The sequence below is a fragment of the Passer domesticus genome, chromosome 15 (genome assembly GCF_036417665.1).
Source record: "Passer domesticus isolate bPasDom1 chromosome 15, bPasDom1.hap1, whole genome shotgun sequence".
Lineage (NCBI taxonomy): Eukaryota > Metazoa > Chordata > Aves > Passeriformes > Passeridae > Passer > Passer domesticus.
This window is the reverse complement of record NC_087488.1, coordinates 12,706,321-12,727,236: the sequence shown is the minus strand read 5'-3', so window position 1 is coordinate 12,727,236 and position 20,916 is coordinate 12,706,321. Positions and strand designations below refer to the sequence as shown.

The following is a 20,916-nucleotide window of genomic DNA, read 5'->3' as shown; positions in this document are numbered from 1 at the left end:
TAAAGCCAGGGTAAATCAGTTGTGAAATTCTGCTCAAAGAGAAAGAATCCCTTAAATGCTTAGTTCTTCTAAGACCCACAGAGGAGTGTAAGATGAGGCAAACCCAGTCATATGAGTACCAGCAGGGCACAGTCATTGTCTAGCTATGAAGTCTCCTAAGCTAAATTTTATTGCAGATTATGATGACAAGTTGATGAGTGAAGAAGTTCTGGGATAGTTTATACTGAAAGAGAAACAGAGGAAACCATACTTGGAAACTTTCTTCCTTGCAGTCCTTTCCTGGTGAATATCAAAAAGGAGTGATTTGGAGCAGACCAGGTTTTGTTTGCTGCTGATTTTATCAATGTGGGAGATGTTTTCAAAGTCTGGGATGAGGACAGAATGTATGCAGGTGGTTTGTGGAGAGGCACACTGGGGATGTGCTTCTGTAACTGCACAGCTGCCCAAAAGGCTGTCTGGCACTGAGCTCTGAAGTATTAGATCCTGGTACATGGGAGTGTTTAACCAAAATCTCCCAAAAATTAATTAGGAAAAGCCTCCTAAAGGAAGGAGAGCATCCTGGTGTAAATGCAACCCCTCAAGGATCTGTTTGGTTTTTTGCCATGTGGATTTATGTAGCTAAAATTCCACCCCTGTCATTCTGAGCTCATGGCTGATAGAAAAATCCGCTGGCAAACATTGGGGTTTGATGGTAAACTGGGATTTCTGTGGTCATCCTGCAGCCTGGGAAGGATGGGAGACAAGGAGCTTGTTGAGCAGCTGAGTGATTTAAAGCAGTCAAATTCTTACAGCTTTAAATCATGCAGCTGTTGAACAAGTTCTTTCTTCATTTGTCCCAAGTCCAGACTTGCATTTCATGACCTCTAGGTCTTAAAATGATCTTAAGCTTTCAGTCAATATCTGTACTGCAATAAATCATTTCAATTCACTACCCCTTTGGCATTATTTGAAGAACAATGGGGAAGATGAAAATGTGTTTTAAAAAACCTTCTATATCTGCTGGAATTAATGTATATAATCCTGGTGTAGCATTGCAGATTTACAATTCATTGTTTGCATCAGGTTAGATATCTCTGTATTTCCTAGGAAAATAATTTTTATTTTTTTAAGTGTATTATTCAGTGCTGCTTTGCTTGTCTTCAGGACCTGGAGGTTTTAGAAAGCCATTTCTGCTATTTCCCATGAAATGAAAGAGAAATTAACAATTCAGCCTGTGAAACTTGGTGTTGTGTTTTGTTTTATTCTGTCAGGGGAGTGACAGGAAGGAAGAATGTGTTCTGTACATGCACAGCAATCTTGATTAAGGGCAGTGTTTCTCTTTGCATATTACTGACCACTCTGGCTGCAACTGTTAACTTCATCTCAGGCTTTTTTGGAATCATAATGAATTTACATACAACCCTTAACTCATATCAGTGCTTAGCCTTCACAAGCACCAAGGTAAAGTTGACATCAAACTGAAAATGAGGACAAGAAAATCTCATAGGTCAGAAGCAGGATATAATCAAGGGTTATTTGGATAATATTAAGCTATTTCTTGTATAATATATTTATTCTTAGAGTTGCTTCTTGTGGTTAACATGCTTGGTTTTGGCAGTTCCCTTTGCTCCTCCATATCACCAGTGCTACTGTCTCGTAAATCTCCCTGAAAAACTCTTAACATTATTTGTTGGCTGGTAAAGAGAAGGTTTTGACTTAACCAGAAAATCATGTGTTTCCTTGCTTTTCAGGCTGAGGTCAGTGTATTGTAGTGGCCTCCCTGCATTCCCCTTGCCATTCACAGGCTCTGTCACCCTTTTCCTATTCCTGGGCCAGTTGTGGTCCCTTTTCTTTATTCCATGTTCCACTTTCTGTGTATGCCTGCTCTTCCATACCAAGATTTTTTTTCCTGTGTCAGAAATCTCTTATTTCACTACAAGACCTGTGGCAGGTCTGTTCTCCCTGGATAATATTCTCTGTGTGCCCTGCAGTTCAGGTCAAAACCTCAGACTGTGACCTCTTGCCCATTTCCTCTTTCTGCCACAGGTTGTCTTGATTTGTTTTCTTCTCTGGGAGAATCTTTTCAGAGAATTTATGTTTGAAACTGAAAAATAAGTAGAGCTGAGGGAAGAATATTGTGCTAGAAGGTATTAATAGCTAAGGGGAGGATATTGTGCTGGAAGGTATTAATAGCAGTCATCACTAAATTCCTACATGTCTTGCACAGGGGTTATTAGCTGCTGGTTCTGCTCTTCCTGTGTCAGGGACTTTGTACATATTCATTTTATGCCTCTGATTCTCCAGTGTTTACTGGAGTCATCAGGAATATCTGTTCACAACCTGAACACTTCTTCAAACATTGGAATGGTTGAGATGCATAGATACACATCCAGGAAAATAGCAAAGAAGCACAATAAAGGGGAAAACCCAACGGTGTGTTCACTGTTTTTATTGTCATTACAGTAGACCAGCATGTGAACAATATTTTGGGTGTTTTACATATATAAGGGTTAAAGACAGTGACTGAGAGCTTCTGCCTTGTTTACATCTATTTCCCTTTGTTCTATCTGTATCTGAGTCAAGTTCTCATTGTGACTTCTCTGTGTAGTTTAAGCTTGGGTCAATTTTTCCTTTTCTGGCCATTTAATGAATATTTGGTTTTGACCTGCTATGGCTTCAGTATAAAATGGCTTTACTTGGTGTGTGTAACCCCTTGCAAAGATTTAAAGGCAATGAGAGAGCTCATGCATGGTCAGTGTGTCAGCTCACCCCTTGCTGTGCACTGTGGCTCATTAAAGAGGAACAGAAATAGCTCCATGCACAGAAAGATCAAAGTCATCCACAACTGGATGACTCCAGGTAAGCTTGGGAACTTCCTGGCTCAGAGAATAGCACACTTGCCCCAAGGCTTTGCTTTGGTCAGTGCTGTTTGTTGATGACCTTGTTTGCTGGAATCCTTTCAGGCAGGTCCTGCTCTGCTCCCTCTGTGGCCCTGGATGAGGCTCACTCCGACGACTCCGATGACGTGGTTGTCCCTCCCTTGCTGCAGGTGAAGAAAAGCTACACCCACTTCTAAGGTTTGCTAACAGGCTCTGGTGGCCTTGAATTATTTGGTTCACCAACAAAACTATTTGTACCAAGATCAAGCATATCAAAGATGGAAAAAGGGGGAATATCAGCCCCTTTTTAATGACAGTTCACATGATTTCAGCCACAAATGAGTAATTCTTTGCTATGTTGTCTCTGCAGACTTTATTGCTAAAAGCCACTGACTATTAACCTTATCCTCCTGCTACACAAAGATTTATAAACTCAACCAAAACACTTTCATATTTTTAATGAGGATTATAAATTCAGTTGCCAACTTTAAATGAAAGCAATAAAGCCTTAAGATCTTTAATGCCAAACAAAGTTTTGTTTCAGGTCAACTAAAATAATTTGTTTAATCAGAAAGTGGTAAATGACATAACTCCAGTTTTTAGCCCGTGTATGCAAAGGGGTACAACTGGTATTTGTTATCTGTGCTTTACTATTTAAAATTTTTACTGTATCATATTTTAATATCTTTCTTTTTATTTTTATATTGAACATTTACAGTCTGTGCAGACCTTGTAAAGGTTCTTAGAAAGCCATTTCTTTGCCATAGGACTATTCTAGGCCCACTGTATCAGCTGGGTTATTTATTGACCTTTTCCTGTGTGTGTATGGTGACATGTGTAGCACTGCTTTGTGTTGAAATGTCTGATGACATAACCAGCTTTTGGGATTTCTCAGGACAGGTGTGTCATACCAGAAATGTGCTGTGAAGGGATACCCCTGTGAGTGTTTTCTCTGCTTAAAAAGTCACAAATTATGTGTGTTTTGCAGGGTCAACTCTTAATTTGTAAAAATAATTGACATAGGAAATAGAACTGTCTGGAATGCTCACCTGACTACATTGCTCATATCTAATCAAGGCAGTTTGGTTTGGGAGCAGAAGAGGTAGATTGGATTATAACAGAAATTAGGACTGCATCCAGAAAAGCACTCACAGTGTAATTATCCATGGAAAGGGCAAAGGCCTGATGGGCTGGTAAGGATTTCATCAGAGAGGGTCTTTCCAGATCTCTGCAGACTGTACTTTTGGACTGGATAGTTCCTACTGTTGCACCAACATCCTTCAAAGACATTGAAATGTGTGTGGGTTTTTTTAAGGTGAGCTAGATAAATCATGATACTTATTGGAAGGGGAAATGAATTTTACAACACGTGGTGAAGGTTTTCTGGAAACACTTATGGTTTCTTTGTCATCAAAGAGTAATAAAGTCTCCTGTAAACAGAAAGCACACTCTTAAATATAAGATTTTTATCACCTTTTCTAAATTAAAAAGCAGTCACCACTGTTTCTCAGAATACCAATAAGTCAGGGCTGTCTCAGTTCTGTGATTTCAATGAAGACTATCTGAGGCTTATCATAGTTTGTGCCAGTACTTAGAGCCAAAGAGGAAACTGGATGGCTGCAGCACAATGCAGCTGATTTCATTTCATCCCATCGGTGGAAATGCTGCCTGTGCTATTTCCAAAGGCAGTTTTGGGAGCTCTCCATACCCAAAGCAGTCTGAAGAATGTCATTTGCACTCCCACTGGGTAAATTTTTCCTGCTGGTGCTTTGGTCACATGACTGTCATCTGCAGAAAGGATAAAAAAATATACATAAAAGAAAAGGGATAGAATCCTTCTGGTAGAAGCTGGGGTATGTTCCTTTTTCTGGAAGTCACATTAAGAAGAAGGGTCATTCTGCTAAATGGAAGCAGTGCTGTACTGAGTTGCTGTGTATAATATTTCAGGTCTGTAACTGTGACTCTGTCATGGATCTCTCCAGAGAGTAACCAGAGATGAGGCCTGACACTTTAAAGGGAGAGTGTGTAATGTGCCAGGACCAAGGCTGACACCAAATACCTGCCTGCTGTCACCCTACAGGGAGACACTGGGGCAGCAAATGCAATTAGGAGAACATTCTTTTACTTTACTGTGCTGTAATGAGCAATGTGACAGTATTAGGAAGTTGATACAGAGCAGAAGGGCTTGTGTTTGAGCTGAGCATGTGGCCAGCAGCAGCACTGTCCATAGGCAAATTCTGGGATTCATGGAAAATAGAACCCAGGATGACCCAGACACAGGTAGAAGCCAGGGTGAAAAGGAACAAGTGTTTTCTGGGGTGAACCAAAATGTGTCTAAAAGTTTCTAAATTTGGGGATGCTATCTCCCAGCTATCAAAGATCTGATACTAACATTGAGGTGGCCTTCAAAGTGATACCTTACCTTGAAAGGTAATTATGTGTTCACTCCAGATCAGAAGCTTGGTGTGGTACAGGAGGAAGGGAATGCACAGTATTAGCCTTGGGAGTTGTTCTGTTGTGCACTGTGATGGAATGTGTTGGAGGGAGTAGTGATTGACCCTAGGATTGGTTCTGTGGTTATCTATCTGAATGCCAGCACCCATAGATGTGGGAAGAAATGTGGCACAAAGAAGGAAGAAAAAGTTAATTTTTGAATAAGTGGCATGTTTCCTCAACAGGAGCTGAGGACAGTAAAAATCAGTGAGGTTCCAATCTGCCAAGACAGGCCCAGTACAAACACACTGTTTCTGAAAAACGCCTCTGTAGAAAGCCCTGGAAATCTTGTGGGGGTGTCAAGGTCTTGAATGAAAACTGAACTCCCCTGTATGCAGTGTAATCTAAAAGCACACTTTCCATTCTGTCGATAAGGAATTTAATGTTTCTGACTTAAAACCATCTGCAGTTTGCAGCAGTGTTAGTTAGAGATTGTGTGTGAGTGTGGAGATCTGACTTTAATGGGATGTTATCTCTCTTGATCTCTTTTTGCCCTTAAGTGCCTTTGCCTGTAAATCTTTACTGAGGCATCAAGACCTGAAAACTGCATTGTTTCCTGCATAGCTCTAAAAATAATCCCTGCACAGGCAACTTCTAATGTAGTCAAAATGGAAAAGGATTAATCTTGGCATATGAGAGCACCATTAATTTTTATGATCTTTTTAATATTTAGAACTGTGCAAGTATTTTATATAATTTATTTTGGGATCTTTGAAAAGCTAAAACAATTGCAATGAATTTTCTTTGAACTGTTGAATTCTGAAATAAAGTTTATAACAGAATGTTGATGTGTTTCTTCTGCTACTGCTGTATTTTCTTTGCCTCTCTGCACTCTCCTGTTTTCTCTTTGCACCTGGGGTTGACCTTTTATCCCTGATTTCCTGAGTGGACAGTAACAAGATAACTGAAACATGTAAGGTGTGAAATTTCTTTTCTTCTAGTGCAGGTTCAAGGTTTTCCCATCAGGAATGAGCAGTGTTCCTGACCAAAACCTGGTGGAACTGAAAGAGCTGATGGGTTTTTGTTTTAAAAAACTGGTCTGGCAGCAGCTGAGGGAGAGCAGGAGACTAGAGAGTTTACGGTTTACTGACAGTGTATCCTCTCACCTGAGTTATTGTTGCTGTTTGTGAAGCTCTGGAAGGAGCTAGGACGTGTGCATTCCTTTCCAGGTCCACTGAAAAAGCCTTTAAGGACTCCCTAAGGAAGCCTTCTGCTGCTTTATGGAAATAGAAGACCCTGCTGTGAAAACATGGGAATCCTGCAGTCATCCTCCTGTCAAGCAGAGTCCTTGGTGTAAGACTACAACAGCTATGAGAGTACAAGATGAGACAATCTTTGTTGGATGATTTTATTAATTAAATTTCACATTTTTTATTCTTTCCTCTCAGCTCTACTGGCATATTCTGTGGATTTCTTATGGGAAACTTCAGTTTTAAATCTTAAACACCAGAGGTAATCCATGAGGCATGAATGGAAAAATTTGGTATTATTTCTTGGAGCAGACTGGTCTTGAATTCAGAAAGCAATTAAGCATTCACACTTAGTTATATTAAGCCATAATTTGTCTGCAGCTGAAGTTGGAATGCCCTTGACTCTTGCAAGCTTTGCAGCATCTCTCTGTGGTAGGTTTGTCAGCTAATGAATTGCTTTCCTCATAGAAACTTTTTAAGGAGAGAAAAAAGTTTCATTCAATGGGCATCATTAAGACCTGCAAAGAGCAAAATTTCCATGTTAGACTCCAGGTTTGTAGGGAAGGATTTTCAGGCATGGTTGGTGGTCAGGTGCTGCATCAGTTCCCCTGATGTTTCCTTCTGTTTGCTGAAGTGCTGCTGTGCTGGTGCAGCCCTGACATCCCTTCCAGTGCCTGCCCTGGTTTTGGTGTGTGTTTGGCACCTTGGTTAACGTGGTGTTCAGCAACCACCTGGAGGTGGAAGTGTTCAGTAACCACTCCTGCTGGGCTCAGGGAAGAGCCTTGAGCAGCAAGGGTTGCTGTTCTAGGAATTCACTCTGGCCTAGTTCACTGATGGAGTTGCACCCTGCTCCCCTTGCCCCTCCCTGCCTGGCCCTCCCAATTACCCTTTTCAAACCTGAGCATCTGGACTCTCCCTGCTCTCCAGGACAGAGTTTGTGTTGTTCCTCTCACCAGAGCTGTGTCTGAGCCAATGTCCCAGCTCAAGGTGTGGCTCAGGCTGTCCCAGCTCCCCTCCCTCACAGACACATTGCACTGCCTACCACAAGAGCCCCTGCAGGGCTTCTATTGCTGGTGGTGTGAATTGAGCTGTCATAAAATCTTGAGGCTCAAAATGGTCTGGGAAGAAGCAGGAGGGACAATAGGGACATCATGCCCATTGTCAGACAATCCCACACCTGGATGTCATTCCTGTCCCCTCCTCAGCCCATCAGCTCTGCAGAGCTGAGCCTCTACCTCAGCAGTGTAACACAGCTGGAAAGTCTGTGCTGTAGTCTGACTTCAGGGATGGAATACTGTAAAATCTTGGTTACAGTGCTGCTGTAAAAAAAGGCTGTGCTTCAATGGCCTCTAGGTACATGCATGGAAAATTAGAAGAGCTTTTAATAAATGGGATTGACCATGAGTGCCTGTAGTACAAGTTACAAATGTTCTGCACAAACATTGCTTTGCATTGCCATTATTTGAGCAATAATCCTTATTTGGAACTTACACAAATTGTGGCAGAACCTTCTATTTGTCTAACCTGGGAATTTTTCCTGAACAGGCTCTCTATAATCTACTCAGAGAATTGGCAGTTTTCTTCCCTCTCTCGGCAGATATTTAATAGCCACGTATTGCATTTCCATGCTAGTAAACCTTCATTATTATACAAAATGTACCAGAATGTTATGAAGAAATACCTTAAATAATTAAATAGAAATGAAGAGTGACAAAACAAACGAACAAAGTGCAATTTGAGCTGTGTTATTCTTTCCTTTTTGTATTCACTTATTTGCTAATTTGCTGAACTTACTGGACTGCAGTGGGTCTTGCTGTGATTAGAGAGAGTTTGCCAAGTTCCTTTGTAATTGTTTCTTTGCAATTAACTAAATAATAGAATGTTCTCTGTGTGGCTCTCTGGGGAAAAGAGCGGGCAGGTGCTTTTGCAATAGGATTTCCACATCTTCCACCCATTTCCCTAGAACTCAGTTTAAAAAGACCAGTAAAACATGAGAAAGAGAGAGAATATTGCCTCAGGACTGGAAATGAAAGAATTAACCTATTATTAATTCTTTCAGTTGGCTGAAAGCTTTTTTTTTGCTGGCCCTGGTAGTGGCTATTTTTTGTGTAAACCTGAAAGTCCCTGGCAGACGTCAGAGGAAAGTCATGAAAACCCATGTAAGTTCCTGCCTGCAGATGCCTCCACTCTGGGGAAGTCCTTCAAGCTGAGAGGAGAAGTCAGCTGGGAAGATCCCTGGCTTTGCTGGGAGAGCAAGGCTGGAGACAGAGCTGTCATGGAGGGGACAGCGCTGAATGGGGGAGGCTGGAGAGCAGCCCTGGCTTTGTTATTTCCTTTGACTTTGAGCAGAAAATTACAGAGGAAGCCCTGGGAGGAGAGGAAGGGTAATTTTAACGGAGGCACAGTTTAGCTCAGCGGGAAGGAGGCACGGCTGGGTGCAAGGGCAGAGTTTATGGAGCGGCAGAGTCAGAGGTGTGGCCCGGCAGTGGCAGCTGAGTGCCGAGGCACTGTTGTGTCCCTGACCTCCCCATGACCATCTGTAATTTAGTCCCTGTCTCAAGAGGGTCACTCATCCATCTGCTGGCACTGGGAGTGCAAACTTGCTTTTTTTTTTTTTAAATCTGTATTGTTAGCTAAAACCTTTTGTAGCACATATTAGGTTTGACAGTTGGGGAAGACTCCTTGCTCCACATCATATTAAAAGCTGAATTCTTTAATTTCATAGTGAATCAGAAAAGCCAGGGGTAGGAGATTGCTGTTTTAAAAGGTGCTCTTGTTGGCAGTACCACTTCAGCAGTAGGGATGTCTGGAATCAGAAGCTTGTGAAGAGTGAAAAATGCTACATTTCTTGGAGGGCTTCTGTAGACTGCCTGGTAGTCTCAAGAGGATGGAGGACAGCACTGGCTGCCTTACTTTGGAGGTTTAAACTAGTCTTTTTATCTTTGCTGTCTTTAATGTGGAACACTTCTCATCTGTCTATTTTGTCCATTGATTCTTTAGCAAAGCCACTGTCAGAGCAAGTTAGCAAACACTAATACTGCTCTTTGGGTTACTTTTCAGCAGGATTACCAGTGAACAAGCTGACATTTGCAGTTTGCTTTGCTTGACTGTAGAACTGCTTTCCATGCCAGGGTGATTTACTGTAACATTTTATTCCTGGGATGTCACGACAGCGTCTCATTTGTTCATTTGGCTTTGGCAAAAGAGAGTGTACTTATTTGTGTGGGAAGTTAAAAAAGGCTGCTATAATCTAAACATGAGAGCCTTGATAACTGTCTTGTCATGTACTCAAGAGTTACCTGAATAGGATCAAATGAGAGATGCTAGACATCCAAGAATTGCAGATACTTCTTTGTGATGTGGCACAACAGGCTGAAATGCCATGGAAAGTATGGCTGGTGCTGGATCCTGTGGTTTGTCTCTTATTCCTCGTTTGCTGAATCCATTCTGCTCTTCATTTTCCCATATCATTATAAATAATTGTGGGGGAGAAATGAAAACTGTTGATGCCTCTGTTTCTCTGTAATCCCCAGTCCTCATTCTGCTCTAATTTAATCCAGTTGTCTCGGCAGCAGGAGGCTGAGGGGAGGCTTGCACACCAGCACTGCTCCCTTTCCCACTCACCCCCAGCCCCACAGAGTGCCTCAATCCCACCCCCCTGGACAGCATCCAGCTTTCCCTGTCATTTATTCCAAAACTTTCTGTGCACTTTGATTTACATCAGCCCTGTCAAACGAGATCTCAGTGTGGTGTCCTGGCTGCATCTTCTCTGCCCTCTCCATCACATGCTGACAGAGGTGCTTGGACTTGCAGCCTGGTGGGGGGTTTGTGTCCATCCAGAGGCCCGTGGCTGTGGTTACATCTGCAGGATAAATTCCAGCTTTGAGCATTTTAGTGCCAAATTGCATAAACTCTGTGTCAGAAGGGGCTTAGGCAGAGATCTCTTGCTCCCAGCAAGGTCTCTCTGCTCCTTGTCTTTGGGTTGTTAGAACTGGAGGTGAAATATGTTAAACCATTGGCCCTTGAAATAATTCCTTCTTTCATCCATCCATCCTTGCCAGCACTGTGAAAAAAAACTAAATAAGGAAGAAAATAAAATTGGCTGATGTTCAACTCCTGCAGAAAAATAAACCCTTTTCTTGCAGAAAGCTGGAGGGAGTTGAGGTCCTCTATCTTGTACCCTTGTATATCTTGTACTGGTGCACACAGCGCGTAGCTCTAAACCCTCTGACGTGTGTCTTAATGCTATTTGTGAGTGATAAGATTTCTTTTTAGCTCTGTTGATAATACTCATATAAAAATCCCATCCTAGTCAAAAGCTATTGAAGTTTTCAGAACATCAGCAGAAATATGTTTATTTGCTCTAAGGGGTTAAATGGCCCATTTTAGCATTTTTTGTCTCCTGATTTATGAAATGTATCAGCCAGGACAATGTAAAGCACAAAATCCTGGCTGATTTGGGAAAAGGAATAAAATCATACTTGCAAAAGAGGTGGCTCCATAACGTCTACTGATCTGCCACCCTTTAGGAGAAAAAAACTATTGGTGTTATCCTTTTTTTTTTCCAGTGGGATACACAGCATTCCAATATTTTCTAAGTTTTCATGAGCCATCACAGTTTCTAATTCTAAACAGATGAGAGCTTCTCAAGCCTGCAAGACCTGGAAATCATTTGCTTAAAGTCTGTTAGAGGACTGGATGGTTCTTTTTTCCCTTTCCAACTCCAAATTACATTGAGTGGTGTATAATACACAATGCTTTGAGCAAGCAGCAGTGGGTGAGGTGTGCTGCAGCAGGGCTGGGATGGGGACAGGGATGGAGAGACTGAAGGTCTGGGAGATGGTTTCAACAGACCAGCCAAGTTCAGGAGCTCCTGCCTTAATGCTGGGCACACTGCACACTTACAGCAAGAATTAAATTATTCATTCTACTCCTTTTAAAATAAAGCAACAAATATTTTTATACATTTCAGTTGCAACAGGAGCACTACAATCTTTGTAATAAAGTGGATGAATTTCGTAGTGGTGCTGCTTATCATTATTTTTTTCTGTTTTACCTCACTATCCTAGCATTATCCAGAATATTTATGTACTTACTTGTTTCTGATGTGTTCCCCTGAGAAGGTATACTCATCTTTTTTACCTTTTACCTAAAAATATTTTCTGTTCTGTTTAGAAAGAAATGAAAAGCCTTTCCCATTGGGTCAGAGTCTGATCCTTGGGAAAGTGGTCAGTGTCAGGGGCTGGAATGTGCAGTGGTTGGGTCCACTTTGGGGTTACTCTGGAGGGAGAGGTGTTGGTGTGGGGGGTGGGAATGTGGTTTGATGCTGGGTCTGGACACCCACCCTCTGCCACATGTGGCCCTGTACCCAGCACCACAGTCACAGAGTCATGATGCTGGAAAAAAACCTTCAAGATCACCAAGTCCAACCATCAACCCCTCACCAGGACCACGTTTGCTACTAAACCATGTCCTCAAGTGCCATATCTGCACATTTTTTGAGGTATCCTGAGAGATCCCAAGACTTTGTTCAAATTATTGTTTATTATTTTCCCCTCGTGCTGTCACACAGTGAGAGGTGTCTCCAGTGTTCACCTGCGCTCCCGTTGCTGTCATTGCCATGTGTGTGCCCAGCCAAGGGAGTGCTGGATGACATTCTGCCTCTAAGAATTATGAATTCGGGAGGGACAAACTTGCTGCCTCTGCATCTTGAGGATGGGCGTTGAGAGAACTCGAGAGGCACTAACCACAAGTGACTTCATGCCTACCTTTACCACTCGGTGTGGCACAAACTGCTTTCACTCCGCTGGAGTCAAAACCGCACCAAAAACGCACCTCCCGCAGTTAGAACCGCAGGGCCGTGTGAGACTCACCAGGAAAAGCGTCGGAGCACAAACGCCGCCGCAGCGAGCCCCGGCAGCGAGCCCCGGCCCCGGGGGAGCGGCGGGGGCCGGGCCGGGGCGGGCCGGCGGCGCCGGCGCCAATGGGAGCGGGCGGGCGGCGCCGGGCGCGGGCGGCGGAGCCTCTCGGCGAACAAAGAGGGAGCGGGAGCGGGCGGAGGGACGGCGAGCGGGCTGAGGGGGGAGCGCCCGGCCATGAGGGGCCGGCGGCCGCGGCGCGGGTGAGGCGCTCCATGGCCGGCGGGTCGGGGTGAGGCAGGCGCGGGCATGGCGGGCGTGAGCTACTCGCCGCCCTGGTGGGTGAGCCTGCTGCACCGCCTGCCGCACCTCAGCCTGCGCTGGGAGCTCACCGCCGCCGACTTCCGACCGCACGACGCCGAGTACCAGCAGGTGGGTCTGCCGGGGGCCGGGCGGGCTGCGGGGTGAGCACCCCCGGCTGTGCGGAGGGAGGAGGAGGAGGAGGGGGCGTGCGGCCCCGCTGGGGCTCCCCGGGTGGGTGGCCGAGGGTGCCGTGTCCCCCCTGCTCCGGCAGCCGCAGGTGCCCCCGCAGGGCCGGGGCAGGCGGGGCCCCGCTGGGGCGGCAGGTCAGCACCCCCAGCAACCCGGGCTGCCCCCAGCCTGCCCCGAGCCCGAGCTCTTCTTGGCATAAGGTGAAATGCTGATAAAATCACCGAGGTTGGAGAAGCCCTGCAGGATCAGCGAGCTCAGCCTTCGACCCAGTCCCACCGTGTGCCCACCGACCCGCACCGCGAAGGGAGCCCGGGACGGGGCAGGAGCCCGGGACGGGGCAGAGCCAGCCCTGCTGGATGGCCCGGCCGGGTCCCAGCGCTGCCCAGGCCAAGGCAGCGTCCCGGCCTGGAGCCCCGGGCTGCCCGCAGCACCCGGGCTGTGCCGGTCCTGAGCAGGCTCCGCTGACCATCCATCCCCTTTGATGCCGCCAGCCCCGCAGCGCGGCCAGCAGCGCCTTTCCAAAACCGGCTGCCTGCCTGCTGGAAAACAGATGACTTAATGCACAAGAGCGGCGTTAGCATCAAGTGCACAGGAGGATGCTCGCAGAATACTTGTGTGCAGCGCCTTTTTTTTTTTTTTTTTTTTTTAATGCTGCTTAGCCTGTATCCTGTGCTTGGTTGGCTGGGCATGTAATTAAAATGATTGTGGAGTGAATCTGTGTGCTCCAACATCTGTGTTCTCTGCTGTCATCTTGGAACAGAGCTGCAGTGACTCTGCTGCCTCGTTTTGCCACGGTCTCTGGTTTTGAAAACACCATTTTGCTTTTCTGAACATACTTGCAGTGTCCTATATACACAGCCGGCTATCGTGCACACAGGCATGAAGGCTAAAGCATCTAAGCAGTTCTTGTTTATCCTAGAAGTAGAAGGTATTAGAAATACTTTAGGAAGCAGTATGTTTTGGCTTTTTGTTCTAAACAGATGAAAAGATCTGAGGACTGAAGCTAGAGCAAAATGTGAGAGATGTATTTAAAGAGCCATGGGTAGATATAAAGAAACATCTTTATACCATCAAATCAAAGGGACTTTTGCGCTAACTTTGTATTTTGAGGCTTCAATTTGTTAATTTGTTTTAGTTCCCTTGGCTTAGCAGAGTTCAAGATGGCCACATGCAGATGTAACGCTGCACAGCAGCTGAACTGTATTTCCATGACCTCAGAGGGTAGCTGCCTTTAAAACAAGGGATGTGGGATCCTGGAGATCAGAAGTTAAGAGTTCATTGAAAGATCTTCTTGGGAGTGTGTTATCATGAAATAAGCACTCGGTGACCTTTTGAATAGACAGCAGATGTACCAGTTTTCACTTAAATTGCTTAAAAGCATTCCTAGCAATAATCTGGGGTTGTGTTTGTTTGTCAGATAATTTTTCTACAGTAATCATATTCCCACTTAAAGCCTTCTGCTGTTCTCCTCCTGTGTAGCTGCCTCCCCTCCCTTGATGACATTAAGGACTTCTTGCTCAGCAGTCGATGGCCTTTTAAGTCTTAACATCAGCTTGCAAGAAAACATCTTATCAAATCCAAACTCGAATGTCTGGATTACTGAGGCGTCTGTTGTCAAGAGAATGATTTGAGCAGCAGCAGCTTTGCTGGTTTTGGTGCTGGAGAGGGGTAGCAAGCAGGCTCCAGCAGCACTGCAGCCTGTGCTATCAGTGCTGTGGTTATATAACGACGCTGCTGTGGCTCTGCAAGTTGGCTCTGGAGTTCGTAGGCACATAGATTAATTCCAATGCAGTGAACCAGGGAAACTTAATCCAGGACTGGGAACTGTAATACTAAATGCTCTCTTGTGCTTTAAATGCTTCTGAAGGCCTTTTTGTTTGAATTTTAGATTTTTTTTAAGAATTTGCACCTCTTGCTCTGTTTGCAGCCTGTGCTGGCATTGTCTTCCCTTAGCTTTAGGAACCTTTTGTATTTAACAGGTGAGATAATATACATGCTCAAAATTAGGAAGGCCATTTTTTAATTTTAACTTTGGCTTATTTTTCTTTACTTTGTAGGTGTCACTGGCACAAATTGTGTATATATTTGTTTTCTACTCCATTAGTGATTGATACTCTGATTCTTAAGTATGAACTGTTAAACTACACACTGCATTTGATTTCCCCAGGGGCTGAGGAGAGGTCAGTGGGAGGATGCTAGATGAAGTTTATGGGGACAGGTAAGGGCAGGGTGTCCCTACCTGTAAGGAAGGATTATCTTTGCTAAACTACATGGCTCCAATTCATCTGGGAGCTGGACTGTTGTCATAAATAGCCATACAGCTGGGCTCAGTGTCCAGTCCCATTCTGACGTGTTTTGAGGAAGGAAGCCATGTCCCCTTTCTGATTCTTCACTGCTTCTCTAGAAAAGATTTCCCAACCTGTAACCACAGGAATGCAGCACTTTCCTTATAAAACTCTTCTATTTAGTCACCTTTTAGTAAATACCCACCTGTTTCTTGCACTCGTGTTTTGATGATGGGCTTTGAAATTGTGCATCAACTGACCATCCCACTTCAGCCAGAAGTGGAATGCAGTGGCTTGGGTTTGCATGTTGTCCTGTCACTTGTTGCAGTGCCACGTGCTGCTGCAGGTGAGGAGGCTGCTGCCTGAAGAGGCTTTGCACCTCTGCCTAGCAGGATTAGTGTAATGCCAAGCTGCTATTCCCCTGGAGCAGCAGCCCAGCCATTGTGCCCTGGAACCTCTCTGAAGGAGGGCAGATAAGCACATGCTGCCACTCTTTGAAGTCGAGGTCTTTGTTAAGTCTTCTGGGACCCTGGTGATGGGTAATGTCTGGCAGGATGTAGATGTAATGGCTGTTTCTGCTGTGCTGTCCCAAGGAGTCCCTTGGCCAGGGCAGCAGGGTCGCCTGCTGTGAGCTGGGCTGTCTCAAGGCTGCAGCCATTGTGTACCAACCTGCTGGGGCTTCCTCCTTTTGTCTGAGAGCATGAGAAATGCTCATGGCAGTGCTGCTGCCAAGGGCTGAGATCAGTGCAGCTGCAGGTTTTGGCTGCATACCTTCTTCACCTGAGTCAGGCTCTGAAACACTCTCTCTCGGTATTACTTTACTCTTTATCTTCTTCCACAGCATATCTTGTTGCATTAGGTTAGACCAGTGTGGAGGAGCAGAACAGATCCTTCCCCTCTGGACTAGATTGTTTAAAAATGTATGTGCATCCTGATGTCCTTCAGATGCTCTGCTTCTGCCACAACAAGCAGTACAACCAGTTGTTTTCTTTTTCTGGAGGAATTGAGGTGAATCTCCATGTAGAATGAGCTGGGGTTCTGGTCCTTCTTCTGCAGGGGTTTGGCATGTTGGTGAGTCCTATCAGAGTCCTACTTGCAGGACTTGCTCCACAGTCCTCCCTACAGAGGATCTTATCAGACCAGCTCTTTTCCTAATCCTCCCATGAATCATTGGGGTTGAAAATATCTTGATATGAACAGCTTTGTTCTGGCTGTATTCTCATCTGAGTCATACTGCAGTGCTCTGCAAAGCCTTTTCATTGTGTAGTGAGTCACAAATTCTAGAGTGAAGGGAATGTAAAAATGGAGCAGAGCTCCTGTTCCTTCTGACAGCATCATGCTAATACTAGTTGAGGTCTCCCTGCCTTTTGCTGCTGATCAAATCATGATGATCTTTCCAGTAGTGTCCACTTACTTTCCAGTTCAGTTGTTTGGCCCAGTGAGATGGTCCTGAGACTGCTGCTGTCACTAGTTTAATTTATTTAGCAATGTGAGTACTCCTACTTGTGACTGACTTAGCTGCGTGGCATTGAATTCACTTTCTTTCTCAGGGTAGAGTTGGTTAAGAGCCTTGAAGTAGTGTGGAGGTCACGTGCTGGAAAGAAATAGAAAAGCTGAACAGCTTTGTAATACAGCACAACAACAGGTAATGGGATATCTGCTCCAGTCAGGGTGTCTGTACACGGACAGAAAAGGAGACTATGGCACTTTATCTCTGACTGTGGGCTGAGAAGTGCCCCGTGAACAGTGAAGGAGAAAAGAGGCTGTAAAAGCTAAGCCACGGAGCCCTTTGGAGTTTCTGCTTTTTCTTCATTGCTGGAAACTGACGATGTTGACACAAACCTATGTAAACGCAAAGGTTATGTGTGAGTCAGGCTAGAATAAAGAAAAATTCTCCAGCATCTTTGAAACTCATCCCCTGCACCACTTCGTGCCTTCTCAGTACAGTCAGAGCTGCAGATGCTTGGTTAGTAGGTGTAATGGCAGCTGTTTGTGCTTTGGAAGATGACTGATGATTGATTCACACCATTTAAGATGCAGAGTCGTGCTGAAGGAAGCAGTGGTAAGAGCAGGGACATGCTCTAGTCCTTGCCTTTGAGATGCTCTCTTCAGTGTTGTCACCCAGGAGTTTCCTGTCATGCCTCTCTCAGTGCTTTCGTGTTGTAATGTTCTTTTTCTCCCTCTGTTTGTGTGCTGAGAAGGGATCCAGCAGGGAAAGGTGCTGTGTAAGCCCAACGATCCTTCCCTTTTTTTGGCTTGCAGAATCTAATCCAAGGCGTGTGTGTTTGAACCCATAGCCAAAGGTTCAGCAAGGAATTAATTCTGTCAGGTACTTTCTGGCTCTGTGAGGCTGTTTCCCTACACATAACAGCTAACGTCGTCTTTGGAAGTATTTCTTGGCTGGAGAAACGTGATGGAGCCCAAACTGCCAAAAAACTTGGATTATAGAGATTGTTTTAGAACTTCCTCTACTGTACTGGCATCTTATTTCAATTTTGAAACCAAGAGTCTTTCTGTAAATTGGAAACATGTGTATTAGTCAAGTTGGATGACGTGTTTTTGTCTAGTTGGCTCGAAGTCAGAGGGTAATGTGCCTTTTTTAAAGGGGTTGGACTGAAGGTTTCTTTCTTTCAAGAACAGATGGACCCCTTCCAAGGTCTGATCAGCTATCCTGCTGTAGCACCAGTTTGCTCATATTTCCAGAAAGGTTAAGTGACCCCTGTTAGTAGAATCCAATGTTGTCTGATGAAATTGAAGTTGTTTTTATTTTTTAAGAGCTGCTGGTAAATTCCCTCTTCCCTTTACTCATCGGCTGCATGAGTAACCAGGCAGTAATGCCTCCCATCAGCAAACTGGTGCTGTGCTCTGACTCTTCTGTCTTTGATCTGGAAGAGCCTTTACTGATGAGCGGCACCACACTGAATAACCAAAAAAAGGTAGAACCAAGGCTGTTTTTGGCTGATTTTTACCAAAGGTAGACATAAAATGTGTTCTGTTGACCATTCATCCAGCCGTGCAGCAGCATATGGTATGCAGAGAGGAAAAAAGTCCACCTTTGCCAGCTTTCTGTCTGCAGCCTTGCTTTGTTTTGCTGACCCATGCTGTGCTGCCACGTTTTCAGATGGTCTCCTGAGAACTGGCACTTTCTGGAAGCACTGGCTGTAATTACCCTACTCTAGTCAAAAAAAGCAACTGTTCTAAAGGTATGGTTTTAGCAGAGTACACAGGGGTAAAAGGTGTCTTGGAGAAATGTGAAACACCTTGTGGTGCATGGAGGGAAGGAGATGCAGGTGAGCGGGCTAAGATGTAAGCCATGCTCGCTTCCTCTGGGTGGGATCCCCAAACTATTCATCCTGCACAGAGAAGATGCTGCTGCCCAGCCTGGTGAGCTTCCCAGCCTTAAGACACATTTATGGAGCATGTGGTGCCCTGAAGGCACCGTGCTGGTCTCAGCTGGAAGGGTAGAAGCAGAGTTGAAAACATGTCTGGTTGTGGTGGCCAGCCACTGGCACCCTGGTGCTTCTGCACCTACACAACATTTGTCTCCCTGAGGATGCTCCATTTTTATCCACATGGGTGTAACACCATATGACTCCTGGTCTGCAAAACCTGATCTCTAGCAGTCTGCAGAACGGGGTAAGCAAATTCAGTTCAGTCTTTAGCGTGTCTTGTCTCTTTTTGTTCTTTTCCCCTTCATGCCTTTTTGAGCAGAATAACATCTGTGGTCTCCAGGTTAACAAAGTGTGCCTTTGTTTAAATGTTGATCCAATAAACCAAGCAGATGTTGATGTGGATTTTTAGTGTTCTTTATTTTTCATTATTAGGGAAAGTGAGAAATTCTCACCCAGAAGAACATATCCCATTAGGCATGGCTCTGGAGATTAAGGGCAGGAAGTCAGGTGCTTTCTCTGACTTAATCCCAAGGCTCTGAACGTGGATTAAGGGACTGTGCCACAAGTCTTCTTGATCTCTTACTTGTGTTTTGAGATTATATTTGTTTTGGAACCTGTAAACAAAAACCTGTCCATTGAGTAAGAGGGAGAGGAAAGTTATGGGCCTGTGTCTCATCAGGTTTCTTGCCCTGTGTCTGCAGAGCAGACAGGCAGAGGAACAAGCACTCTCCAATCCCTTGGAATTTGAGTATTTTTTTCTCTTCTTTCTGTTTGGTTTGGGTTTTTCCTCTCCTTTTTCTTCCAGGACAAGGCTAGTTTTACACCATTTCTCCTGCTCCCCTGCCCCCAGCAGCACCCACTGATGGAAGGGGTGAAGTCCAGAGCTGATGATGTTGGTGCTGTAGGACTGTGCTGTGGCAGAGCTTGCAGGGTCACCCCAGTGTGACCCCTTCAGGGGACACTCCTGTGCTGTGAGGATGCCAGTGATGATGGCCAAAGCTTCTCCTGAAGTCATTCTTTCCCAGTCTTTGATCTCAAGTGAATTTGCTTGGGTGGCTGCAAGCAAGCAGTGAGTAAGGTGGTGCTCACTCTTAATTTTCTTAGGGTGGAGGGGAGTCAGCACCTCGTTTGCATTAACCTCTTGGTGACTGTCAGTTCTCTTCTTGATCCTGTTTTAATTTTCAGTAGTAACTTTTCCACCAGTTATGGTGAGATTTCCCATTCCCCTTGAGTGAGTAGGAGAACTTGGCTTGTTTTCAGCTGAATGTGATTCCCATAGCTGGGGGAAGGGATGTGATGTCTGGGAATTTATTTGCTCTAAGATTCAGATGAGACCTGAGAAACTTTGGAATATATCAGGATTACCTACTGCACTGAATGTCAATTCTCACTTTTAAGGCATGAATAAGACTCGTAATACTCAGGGACTTATTGATGTATGCTGAGGAAATAATAATAATAATAAATAGTAGTATCCAAGTCAAATAACTTCGCTCCTGTCTTGACAAGGCTGCACTTTCTGGGTATGTCATCCTACCAATTCTTTGTTTTAGCTGATGACAATGATTAACAAGACAGATGAGCTAAAATCAAGGAGGATCAAGTTCATGCAAGGCTTCTAGTCCTGGGGATGCATTCATATGACAGTCTGAAAAAACAAAAAAGTCATCACTGTTAGAAATCCTCTCATTTCCTCCACTTCAAGGGGTGACTGATGTGTTGCAGCAGTGAAAAACTGGAAATTGGTTACATTTATTCTCAAAACAAATTATTTTTGCTGCGTGGTGAAAAGGTGTCCAGGTATCTAGTGAATAGTGGCTGTGGGGCAGAGCCATGCTGATGCTTTTTTTTTTGTATTAAATAAACTAGGAAAGAACAAAACACAGAGCACTTTCATGTTGCAAAAGCTTTCATTTCAAACTTTTTTTTTTTTTTTAGATTTCTGCGTAATGAGCCACTTATAGTGTTTGAGTCTGATCTTGTAATTGCGAGCTTTAGGGTTTGGTAAGCTGCAAATGTGCACGTTTTTGCAAAGCAGTCATTTGTGTGCTAGGGCTGCAAGGCTATTCTCTTGCAAGAAAAAAGAAAAGTAGGTTAGCGTGCAATCCACGGCCACAGCAGTTGGTGTAACTCAGTCACGATGCTTGTGCCATTCCCTTCTCCCAGCACTGGGTAACAGAAGGGTAACATTTGCAATAATGTGTGCTTTCACATGCTTATCAGGCTGCCTGCTTCAGCAGATGTAATGAATGCCAGCCCTCTTTTTAGTTATTATTTTAACAAATGAGCGGTTTTTGGTCAATGGTGAGAGCAGCATTGAAACCATCCAAGGAAAGAGCTGACACTCC

The 20,916-nt window shown here is 44.5% G+C and overlaps 2 protein-coding genes and 1 long non-coding RNA gene across 8 annotated transcripts in view; 2 read left to right on the top strand and 1 right to left on the bottom strand.

The window, feature by feature from the left end:
- The window catches only part of IQCE (IQ motif containing E), a 28,393-nt gene extending 20,132 nt beyond the window's left edge, over positions 1–8,261 (top strand). The window contains exons 22-24 of one of the 4 annotated variants that reach the window (XR_010348229.1): positions 2,943–3,028; positions 6,521–6,644; positions 6,740–8,261. Coding sequence is in view for 2 of the 4 variants with exons in the window: in XM_064390711.1 (XP_064246781.1) it covers positions 2,943–3,055 (113 nt within the window). In the remaining 2 variants the exon portion in view is untranslated. The other 3 variants (XR_010348228.1, XM_064390712.1, XM_064390711.1) reach the window with 3 other exon arrangements.
- A 21-nt stretch (positions 8,262–8,282) lies between these two features.
- Positions 8,283–12,489, bottom strand: LOC135281663 (uncharacterized). The gene is made up of 2 exons (XR_010348231.1): positions 12,415–12,489; positions 8,283–10,617 (listed from the first exon to the last, which is right to left on the bottom strand). It is a non-coding gene; the product is annotated as an uncharacterized LOC135281663 (long non-coding RNA).
- Positions 12,490–12,561: 72 nt separating this feature from the next.
- TTYH3 (tweety family member 3) overlaps positions 12,562–20,916 on the top strand; it is a 75,304-nt gene continuing 66,949 nt past the window's right edge. For 2 of the 3 annotated variants that reach the window (XM_064390613.1, XM_064390611.1), the window contains exon 1: positions 12,562–12,831. In XM_064390613.1, the coding sequence (XP_064246683.1) occupies positions 12,709–12,831 (123 nt within the window). In that variant the 5' untranslated portion in view covers positions 12,562–12,708. The remainder of the gene's footprint in view (positions 12,832–20,916) is intronic. The other variant, XM_064390612.1, reaches the window with a different exon arrangement.